General features: G+C 35.9%; 1 protein-coding gene across 8 annotated transcripts in view; it reads right to left on the minus strand.

Moving 5' to 3' along the window:
* Positions 1-12,498, minus strand: part of LOC126359421 (leukocyte tyrosine kinase receptor) — an 815,186-nt gene that overhangs the window by 305,074 nt on the left and 497,614 nt on the right. For all 8 annotated transcript variants that reach the window (XR_007566229.1, XM_050007634.1, XM_050007633.1 and 5 more), the window contains one exon: positions 2,667-2,714. Coding sequence is in view for 7 of the 8 variants with exons in the window: in XM_050007634.1 (XP_049863591.1) it covers positions 2,667-2,714 (48 nt within the window). In the remaining variant the exon portion in view is untranslated. The remainder of the gene's footprint in view (positions 1-2,666; positions 2,715-12,498) is intronic.

Below are 12,498 nucleotides of genomic sequence, written 5' to 3' on the forward strand. Positions count from 1 at the left end.
GTAACAGTTCATTCTTCAGGGAGAGAGATGGACAGCTTGGGGAAGGTTAAAAAAGAAAGCCAGGTCACTCAGGAACCATGATGAAAGGCATCTACTTGTTGTAAGTACAAGGAAAGACAAAAATCACAATAGACTTGAATGACTTGCTCTTTCTTTTTAGCGTTCCCCAAGCTATCCCTCCCTCCTATCCAAGGAAGGAGCTAATAGTTCCAAAAGATAGGATGGTGCCATATACTTTAATAAGTGTCTGTTGGCAATACTAAATATTTCATCCCTTGTAACTTTCATAATTTTAGATTTCTCAATGAATTTGCCTTTCAGAATAATTAATTGTATATTTTTCTTGTGAGTTTCGTATGCTGCACAAAAGTGTTCTTGGCAGATCTAGTATCTTCTCATGTTCCTCAGTCCAATATTTAATTAATTGTAGCCATATTTTAATTGGTTCCTGCAAGTGGACCAAATAAACATAATGCCATGACATCTGTTCCATTAATACACTGTTCATGGGTACAGGGAATGGGGTGGAGTGTGTGTGACACAAATAGTGACTAAAAAAAAGATGTGAAACTGTGCACTAAGGAGCCACCTACAATCTTATTTGCTCCTTTTGTATCAATTTTATCATATTTAATCGATGTAGTGATATTCTGTTTGTAACTTATCAATCTTTGCAGCTACACATTGATAAATCCCATGCCATAAATCATCTGACTGATAATACAAACAAATACAAAACCTTATATAAGCAGTGTGTCCCAGTTCCATTATGACTGTGGCTGTGAAAAATAAAAGTCAAGGATTATGTTCACAAAATCACTGTATTTATTCAGAATAATATCCGCCTGAATCAAAGCACAGCTGAAATCATTTTTGAAGTAGTTTGAAACAGTCTCTGTAGTCATTTTTTGGAGTTGTATTTAGTACTGCAGTACACTTATATTGAATGTCCTTAATTGCATTATAATAGTGTCCTTTCATTGCCAACATCAATTTACGGAACGGCCAGAAATCAGATGGTGCAAAATCCAGCGAATATGGTCTCTGATTCAGGACTGTGGTCTATTTCCTGGTCAAAAATTTGTGCAGTCTTCACTTCGTGGGATGGTGTGTCATGAAGGAGCAAGCATGAATCTGCCTCTTGGTGTTTGGGTTTAATTGGATGAATTCTCATCTACAAACAGTTGAGGACAGGAAAAACTGGGTATTGCTTTATTGCTCCAGAACCATTTTCTGGCAAGTATCACCTACTTAACATTATATTCACAGCCAGGATGTCTGCTTTGGCTTTTTACACCGCTGTTTCTCAAACTTCGAGGACTGTGACACTGCAGCTCACCATGAGATAGCATTGCCATTTGGAGTTTCATGCAAGCACTCCCAATAGACCTGAGACACACTGTATACATCAAAGTCTGAATGAGACTAGGAAATAATCAGTGAGGAAGACACCTCACTTTAAATTTCTGGTAATCAAAACCTAGAAATGTAACACCATAGTTGAGTTTATTTACAACAGGAGATCTGGGAATAAAGACATATTGGATTCAAGTAGCACTAATTACTCCATTTACTCACATAACTCAACAGTACATCTGAAGCAACGGTGAGGAATATGATGCTTTATACAGCTAAGACTTTAATACTGGGAAGACATGGTGTGGAACAACCAGAGAAAGAAGAGGGAAAAATTAAAGAGATTATGAAAGATAAATATGACGACCTAGCGAAGAACTGTACCAGAGCATGAGAACAATATTAGAAGAGATCAGGTAGAAAAGGGCAATTATTGTGGGACACAATGACTAAAAGAGTAAGGGAAACAACAGGTACGACAAGGTAAGAGACAGGAACTGAGTAAGTTGTTAAAATCAAGAAAAAGATTGGTCAGAATTGAGCATCAAGAGCAAAGGTAATGAAAACTGGAAAAGCAAGTACACACTGGTCAGTATGCCAAAGTTTAACAACAAAGGATGATATATAAAAGGAAGAAAAAATTGAAGACAGTATAGGTGTAGTTGATCAAATGTTTTAAAGAAACAAGTTGCCATCACTTCTGCACAAAAGCACTCCATTAACTTTTGGTTTTGCAACGAATACAGAGACCCATAGGTTGAATTCTGTACAACTTAACCTGACTTACATCATTTTATGTTGCACTAAATAAAAGTGTGTTAAGAGGAAGCTGTTAAACTCTCATGATATGGTTAACTAAACACAGTGATTTTAGTGACATTACAGCTGTAATACTAATTATGTTTAAACATTACTCAGTTCTGTATAGGGATCTAGTTGGCATTACTTATGACAACAACAACAACAACAACAGTAATAATTACTTGCAAACATATTTTTCCCTATGCTTGTACATAAAATATAACTGCAAAATCATTAATGTGTTCACAAGGATGAAAAATATATATTTGAGGAATCTCAATATTTTTTCACAGTCAACTTTTTGACGTGAACTCACAAAATTACTTGCATTCTTGGCAACAGTCACTATCCAGTGAACCACTTATTGTAAGCATGATTGGAGAAGCATAATGTTATTTCCTCATAACATCTTGATCTTTAAATTAACAAGATATTTAGTACACTAAAAATGTTTAGAAACTCTTCGAGCAATATGATCATTTTTAATTACATTGTACATGAGTACCTACATGTGGCATTGATAAAAGATGGATGGGGTTCAGTTGATGGTCGTCTTCCTGTAAAGTTAAAAAACAGTATTAGAACAATAATATAATATTAATGAAATGATAAAAAGAACAATTTTGCAAAGTAAACTAGAAATAAGAGATCTGTTCAAAAAATTCAAGAACTTGTCCACAAAATTTTTCTATGCTTATCTATTACTTATTGTGGCTGGTCTCCTTCGAAATGGTCTCCTTCACAATTGGTACACTGCTCCAAATGCTGTTCTCACTTCCAGAAGTAGTCTTCATACACCTCCTGCTGGATCACACGAAGTGCCATCGGTGAGTTTTCTTTTATCTCATCTATTATTGCACATTTTGTCCTTTCAATGGGGTTTCCAACTTTGAGGAAAAACGTCTGCAGGGGCCAAGTCTGGAGAGTACGGGAGATGTGGCAGCACAGTGATTTTGTTGTTTGTGCAATAGTCGCATACCAACATGGATGAATATGTAGTTGTGTCCATTACCATGATGCAAGAGCCATGAATTGTCTCACCACATTCCAGGCTGTTTCCTTATCAAATTTTCTCACAGGCATTGCAACACTTCCTGATAGTACCATCGATTAACAATTTGTTCCTGTGGCATGAATTCATGATGAACTAATCCATCAAATTTAAATAAAGCTATAAGCATGACTTTGATATTAGACCTGACCTGGCAAGCTTTTCTTGGTCTTGGAGACCCTTTCCTGGCCCAATGTGAAGATTGAACCTTGGCCCCAATATCATAACTGTAGACCAGTCTTATCACCAGTTATGATTATCTTATGGAAAATCTCATTATCATTTGCACAATCCAAAAACTCTTTGCAGATTACGATTTGTGGGACGAACTCGGCAGCAACAAGATGCATTCCTAGATGCTGTCAGAATTTCTTGACGTGATCCCACTGAAATATTACATTCTTGTGCAATCTCTCCTTGGACAGTCAGTCTTCGACTGGCACACATAATTTCACTGACGTTCCTGAAATGAGCGTCATTGGGAGATGTTGAAGGGCTTCCTGAACAAGGGTCACCTTTAACTGCAATACAGACATTTTTAAACTATTAAAACTGTGTGCCGGACCGAGACTCGAACTCAAGGCCTTTGCCTTTCGTGCCCAAGCACGACTCACGCCCCGTCCTCACAGCTTTACTTCTGCCTGTATCTCGTCTCCTACCTGTGAGGACAGGGTGTGAGTCGTGCTTGGGTAGCTCAGTTGGTAGAGCACTTGCCCACAGAAGGCGAAGGTCCCGAGTTCGAGTCTCGGTCCGGCACACAGTTTTAATCTGCCAGGAAGTTTCATATCAGCGCACACTCCGCTGCAGAGTGAAAATCTCATTATGTGAACAATTCTAAACAATGAGTATTGCTTATCACTGTAGGCTTCCTGCATCATTTGGTGTGTTGCTGTAAAGGTTTTCTTGAGTTTCACACAAAATTTAATGCAGACGCGTTGCTCCTCTAACTCTGTCATCTCAAAATTTGCAAACTGTGCGACACAATGTTCTACTCAATACAGCACTGAACAATAATTAACTGACACACTACAATGAAACTTCCAACAGTTACACATTAAACACAGCCGAATGCAGGGATGTCAACTGTATTTTGCTCCAACACATCATTGGTGTGAAATTATAAGTGTTCCGGAATTTTTTGAACAGATCTCATATAGTTTAATATCCAGAATTTCCATCTGAATGAGCTTTCTGATACTACTTTAATTCACTTTATTTCCACTACATTCAAGAGCCTTACCAACACATCAGCATTTCCAACAACAATACATCTGTCTTAGGTAACATGCAAATGTTACAAAGAAAATAGTCATTATCCCTTCTCAGGCTGCCACAATATCATTAAATTAGTTGGAAATAGTGGAAATGTCAGGCAGCAAACAATTAGCCGAAATGACAAAAAATATTAAATTGTTTTCTTAAACTTGTGTTTTATTCAGCTCCTGTCCAAAACCTAATCACATTTTAAACTGTCATACATAATGCTGCCTTTGATATTCTTGCATTTGAAATTCAAGTTTAAGGAGATAATCACAAACTCATGACAACGTCTACAGAGAAAGAAAGAAACACCTTTTTGTAATAACCTTGGTATTAGCGTTAGCACAGATACACAAAAAATGTCTATTGTGGAGACCCTTCTTTAAATTCACTTCCATTGGTTATCTGATGCATATGGCTTCTCTTTACTTACTATCAACCAGCAATGGCGATAAAATAGAGATACATATGCCACTTTCTTCTAAGCAAGATGATTACACAATTGCAAATTAGAAGGAACAAAATAATAATATGTGTTTCAAAGCGATAATAAAGAATTTGGCATCAGAGTAGTGAAGGTATCAACTACTGTCTACCTTGATGGATTCGATTTCCAAATAAAATAATATAAATACATTAAAAACCCTTTACTTCACTGAATTATCTGTAAAGTGATGGTATAAAGTATGCAATATAGACATTTCAGCTGTGATTAATGTTTTACAAAGCTTCCTTGGTTAGATGTTATGTGTCTCAAAAACAAAAATGTGCCAACAAAAGGTAGTGAGGAACAGAGAAGTTGGGGATGTATCACTGAGGGCTATAATAGTCTAATCTTATCTTAACTGTCCCTACAAGATGGGAGGTGCAGGCAAATGAAAATAACAGTAGGTTCTGCACATATAAAACAGTTTTTGCAGTTTTAGGTAATTTTTTATGATACGAAGATAGCCCTTTAATCTTGCATCACTCCACTGGATTTTCACTCAAAGGTTCACAAATGATATATGTCAGCATGTGCTGTTGCTCACAAGCCACAAATCACAGTAATTACTTCTTCCTAACTCCCTTTTTTTAATCTACTAAGTGAATGCAGCTGCCCAAGAGAACATTTATGTCAATAATATATTTCTCATACTGTAATAACTGTCTGGAACTGGAAACTTCTCACAGACCATAGAACATTGTGTAATGGTTTGAACAAAATGTGTTGCACATACTGGAATTCTCTGCAAAAGTCCTCATCTGCATCCTTTTATACATACTTGGAATGAACTACACAACAGAGATTATGATATCTTCTTGGTTTCTCAACTGAGTAACTGCAGATCTTCAAACAGTGATTTCATAAGTTTACAACCTTTTATCTTCAGGGGAAAAATCTGGGTTTGTGTTGTATACTGGGCCAAACACCTCCTGGGGTGAGGGCAGAACAAACGTATGCCTCTGGAAGAGTGTGTTCCCAACAGTAGCGAATTTGGTCATTGAAAACTGATGCTTTCTGTACATTCGATCCATTGGCTGCACTGCTATGACTCAGGAGCATTCTTCCCAACCTACAAAAACATAACGTACCACATGAAACGTAGATGGAAATGATTGTTGGCAGCTGATGATACCATCATTTGTTTCAGTTTTTACTGCCTATTTGATCACTGAATTTCAAGATCACTGGCACAAAATTGTTGGACACTCCAGTCCACACTTTAAGAGAATATAATGTTGATGTAGTTATGAATTAAAGTCGAGCACACCATATTGCCATGAATACAGATTATGAAAAAAATTCTTCTGCGATAATTACAATAGAGACTAAAGATGAAACAACAAATTACTGCAGTGTGTCAGCAAACGAAGTACAACTGTTCTCTGTACCTCCCACAGCTTCGCTGCACCATTCATGTTAATTTTTGGCAGTGTCTTCCTCAAAAAATTTGCTAGGTGATAACTGGTAGTGATTGTCTTAATGCTGAACATTCCTGCTTTTTTTAAGCTCATGAATCTAGTGATGCCTCACACTAATGTGTTTTGTTTGAGCATGATGCACACCTTTGATCACAGAATACACTCATTGGATGTTCACTGTGTTTAACACACAATTTGCAGAGCAATTCTTGAAAATACATTGATTTTTGTGCTGCACTTTATGGACCCATGTAGTTGGTTCTGTAGCTGATATATCTTCCAACTGTTTCTTTTTTCTGCTGCATGAAATTGTTGGCCTAGTTAACTTAAGAATACAGCCTGTTGTTTATCAAGCTCTGATGTATAATCAACATCACAGATTCCTTCAGTTTCGATTCTCTCACTTTTTTGAAAAATTAGTCCAACAGTGACTGTGCCTTCATTGTGCCTCATAATTCATTTGACTGTTTTCCATTAGTTCAATCAATAACTGGAGTTTAATATAATTATAACATCCATAATACATGCAATGTCAGTCCCATGCCTTAAGCCCCAGATAGCAGTCAATCAACAGCTTGTTGATAAGGCATGAGATTTAACACAAATTCTTTATCATCCTTAAATTGTCTTCAAACTTCTATTGTTTCAAACCAAGTTCAAGGTGATGTACAACTGGATAGTAATCTCCATACCAAATTTCTTGATTGTGCTGGATGCATATTTGATATGATCAAATCCTTGTTTTATGTCTCATTTTACTCTATTGCCAAGACACCAACATCACAGCTTTTTATGTCTGTATGCTACCAACTGGCTGTCCAACAGCATGAATAACTATTGCTAAACTGTTGCCAAGAAAGAAGCTGACCATCCAGTGGCACAACATGCAGCTGAGCATAACATGGCTGCTTCATAACCCAGGTAATCTGAATCCATCCCTCCAGTATCATCTTCTCTGAACAACACAGATGGAAGTTATCCCTGTAACACCCTTTGTTCTTAAAATCATCCTGGCCTCAATCTTCGGTAATACACAGTTCTCACACCCTCCACCCAACAGTTTCCCCATTCTCTGTCCCATCACCCCTTCCCAATTCACATCCCAACATTACCTTCAACATGCATCACAGCCCACCACCCTCCAACTCCGAACCCATGCATCTCATGCCTAGCCTAAGCACCTACCATCCCTACTCCCCACATTCCCAGCTGATAAAAAAGGCTGCCTCCCTCCACGTCACTAGTCACCCCACCCCCTTGTCCTTTTTCCTGCTTAACACTCTCTATCCCTCTACCCACCCCCCTGACACAATACCCATTACATTACATTAATACTTGTCACATAGATCATGAATACATTTCATAACAATGTAGTATGTGTCAGTTTAACATAAGTTTTCTTTAAACAATATAATTAATTTTTTTTACTATTACTTCATGTCTAAAAATTCATGTATTGAATAGCAGGAGTTGTCATTCAGAAATACTTTTAATTTTTTTTTTTAAATGTTGGTTGTCTATCTGTCAGACTTTCAATGTTATTTGGCAAATGGCCAAAGATTTTTGTGACAGCATAATTCACCTCTTTTCTGTGCCAAAGTCAGACTTAATCCAGGATAGTGAAAATCATCCTTTCTTCTAGTGTTGTAGCTATGCACTTTGCTATTATTTTTGAATTATGATGGATTATTAATCACAAATTTCATAAGTGAATACATGTATTGTGAAGGTACTGTGAGTATTCTGAGTTCCTAAGACTGCAAGGTGATCTTGGGTGGGCTCCAGCTATTATCCTGATTACACACTTATGTGCAAGGAATACTTTTTCTCTAAATAATGAATTACCCCAAAATGTGATGCCTATGAAAGCAGTGAATGAAAACAGCCATAGTAGGCTAATTTACTGATATGTTTATCATCAAAATTTGCAAAAACCTAGAAGCATAAGTAGCTGAACCCATCGTTTCAGCAGATCATCAACGTGTTTCTTCCAATGTAATTTCTCATTAAAGAAAACACTTAGAAATTTTGAATATCCTGTCTTAGCAACAGACTTCCATTAAGTCTATATTTATCAATGGTGCTTTGCCATTTACTCTATTGAATTGTATATACTATGTTTTCTCAAAATTTAGTAAGAGTCCATTTGCAGAGAATCACTTAATAATTTTCTAAAAGACATTATTTACAATTTCCTTGTGTGATTCTTATTTGTTGGGTGTGATTACTATACTTGTGTCATCAGCAAAAAGAACTAGCATTGAATCTTCATGAATACAGAGTGGCAAGTCATAAATTTATATTAAGAACAATAAGGGATCCAAGACTGAACATTATAGGAAACCATTCTTGATATCTCCCCAGTTAGATAGTCTGCAACAATCAGTAGAGGACTATGCTGATTTTTGCAAACTATCTGTACTGTTAATTTCAACCTTCTACATTTTTCCAGTTAAATATTAACTAAACCATTTGTGTGCTGTCCAACTCATACCACAATACTTAAACTTATCTAGAAGAATTTTGTGATTTACACAGTGAACAGCCTTTGAGAGATCACAAACTATCCCAATGGGTGACACTCAATTACTCAAAGCATTTAACATTTGATCAGTGAAAGCATTTATAGTATTTTCTGTTCAAAAGCATTTCTGAAAACCAAACAGACGTTTTGTTAGTTCTTCATTTTTACAAATATGTGATGCTACTCTTGAATGCATTGCTTTTTCAAGAATTTTGGATAAAGCTGTCAGAAGTGAGACTGGGCAGTGGTTGTTAGCATCAGACCTACGCCCCTTTTTATGCAATTGTTAAACAATAATGTACTTAAGTCAATCTGGAAAAATGCCCTGATTCAGCGAGCTACTACATATATGACTGAGAATCGTACTTATCTGTTGGGAACCACCTTGTACAACTCTGTTGGAAAGACCATCAATTTCATGTTGACTTTTCTGTTTGAGTAAATTTATTATTTTTGTAATTTCAGTAGGAGAGCTGGGTTGAATTTCAATTTTATCAAATTGCATAGGTATTGCCTCTTCCATATACTGCCTTGCATTTTCTAATGAATAGTTGGATCCTATTTTCTCTACAACACTTAAAAAATGGTCATGAAAAATGTTTTCTCCTTCTGACTATTTATTAACAAACTTTTCACTGAGTGTGATAGGAATACAGTCTTCCTGTGCTCTCGGTTGCCCTGTTTCCCTTTTAAAAATATTTCAAAGTGTTTTAATTTTATCAGATGGGCTAATTTCACATATAATGCTCATATTTCTGGACATTTTAATAACTTTTATACAGTGCACTAGTTTTTATAATGTTTCACTGTTTTTTGATCATTGCTCCTTCTAGCTATAAGATACATTTCCATTTTCTGTTCACAAGATCTTTTTATCCTGATAGTAAGCCATGGCTTTTTAGATGGTTTATCAGAACTATATATCACTGTCTTCTTAAAGAAACTGTATTGAAATATACTCACAAAGGTAGCACAAAAAGGTTTAATTTTAAATTAGCATCAGGTTACTTGTACACCTCATCCCAGTCTAACTGTTGCAAGCTTTCCTTAAAATTATCAATTGTTACATAATTAATTGAACACACTATTTTGGAGGACTGTTTTGGATTATCAGAACTGTCCTACTATAATACCAGTACTAGGCAGATCCTGATTTTGCCAGTATATCTACATTAATTAATGACTAACTACCTAACTCGGTCCCAGTTGCATGTCATCTGTCTAATGGCTTCCAGGGGCAATATGAAACGGAACGAGCACGTGAGGATTTGGTACGAAAGGCAAATTGTCAACTTCGATTTACTGTGAGAAGTTTGGGGGAGAGTGGTGCATTTATAAAGGAGACCACATATAGGTGAGTACTGCTTGAGTGTTTTGGATCCACACCACATCTGATTGACATAATTATTGACTGAATTTAAGAATTTAAAATGCTCTCATAATCTGCTATTGGAGACCCATAATCTTGTATTAAAGGTTTAACGCAGTGAAACAAGTACTACATTTAGGAACTGAGTATATGTCTTGAGGCAGTCTAGCTAAAGGTGCACAGATAACAACAGTATTTCCAACCAGTATTTGAGAAAGAGGGCATTTAGCAGATTCCAACAAACTTTATGTACGCTTTCAAACCCCCACCCCACAAAATGATGAAAGGAAAGAAGTTTCATTGCTTACCACATTTTCACTGTTCATGCAGTACAACTTCAGCATTATTATTTCTTTACTACTGACTTTATTTGCAATATATTCTCTAAGCAGTGTCCACATATACTACTGAATGTCCCCGCAAAATTATATCACTGTAGAACATATAGTGCAAGGGATATGACATCATGAGCAATGAAATATATGAAAAACTAGCTTCTGCTTAAAACCCAGCATGAATTACCCAGACTATACTCATTCAGCATTTGATAATGAGAGCACTTAGGAACTACCAACGAACATGAAATATAATTTTGAACATTTTCCAAACTTTTTCTTTTTTAAATGCTTAGTATCAAATATTTGACACATTAACTCGTGTGTGAAATAATCAGATGTTTGAAACTGTTTTATAAGTTCTTTAAAGAATCAAGGCTTAGTGGTATGCAGCAAATAGTTAAAGTTAAAATGCTTTGTTTGAAATATTAGGTAAGTACAGTAGCTGAGTAGCTAAAAAGGTAAGCAGTGGCTGTTTTTTTTTCATATACATAATGTACATGTAATTATTATCATTATCAGTTTGAGCAGATTAGCACTAGTCATAATTTGTTGTTACTATATGGTAGAGAAGTAGGTAGCAATGGCTGCTTCTGCCTGTCAACATAAAACTTGAGTCATGCTACATCCGTGAAGGCTCTCCTTCATATCGGGGCTGATAGCACGTGATGTGTGAATGAATGAATAAATGAATGAATGAATGTGGAATTTGATTGTAGAGGAGATTGCTGTCAGTAAAAATAAATGGTTATCTATTGGAACCCTCATGTAAGACACCACATCTCTCTTTAGGATAAGAAGGTAAAAGGCACCTAGGAGACTGAAAACAAGAAGAATATAGTGGCACACAGGTTGTAAGCTACAGAAATCTGTCAGGGGAACAGGATGACAAAAATCTATGAAATGGGTGAATTATCATGAAATTTCTAGAAACACTTTATCATCACAATATCACAAAAGGCACAAAAAACAAAGTATGAAAAGTATTGTTCAGTCAGTCTGACATGTGACCCTTGGAAACATCTCACAGTGATAATATACAAAAGAACTAAAAGTAAAATACACCCACATTCACAAAAAAGATTGTCTTGAACAACTAGAGATAGGATGTCAATATTCACAGGATGTGTACATTATTATGTTCCACAAAAATGATTAGCATCTGAGTCAGCTAAGGTAAGTAGTTAATATAGCCCTTCTGATAATAACATAAAATATCTGTTTAATGGAAAGAATAGCATATTTTGGACAAAATATGGACAAACAAAGCTATGGTTAACTGTGACACTTAGTAGCAGAAAGGTGTATAGCAACTTACTTAGCACCATATTTTGAAATGACACAGTAGTAAAAATGGCAATAGAATTATTCTATTTACAAAAGAAGACTACACATGGTGTCCAAAGAAAGGAAGATGCCAGAAGTAGTACAGTAGATGTAAATAAATTTTCAAAAAAGTCCTGGTTTCAAATACTTATATGGGATTGAGAAATAACTTCCTGAAAATGAATGTCTGCATCACAGTATTGAAAAGAAGTTAAACGAGTATCAGCATCAAATGATCAAAAGCTTGATGACTAGCAATAATCAAAAAACAAAAATAAAATAAATATCTGCCTGTAATATTTCAAGTTAAATTCAACATGAGAAGTGAAAGCTGTCAGCATAGGTTGACCCTTAGGCAGAGAGCAATGTTCATTAACCACAATGACTTGTGTTGTTAACTCAGTTACTCCCTCTTGTGTTACTGTTAATACGATGTCTCTCCATTGACGGTTTTCTTTCACATGCTTTTAATCAGTATTCTGTGAATAAAGTACTGAATCTCTCTGTAGTTCTTATTTTTCATAATTTTGTGTTCTCCAGCGATTTGCCAGCACCTGTTCTGTACTGTGAC

This window comes from Schistocerca gregaria, chromosome 1 (assembly GCF_023897955.1).
Source record: "Schistocerca gregaria isolate iqSchGreg1 chromosome 1, iqSchGreg1.2, whole genome shotgun sequence".
Lineage (NCBI taxonomy): Eukaryota > Metazoa > Arthropoda > Insecta > Orthoptera > Acrididae > Schistocerca > Schistocerca gregaria.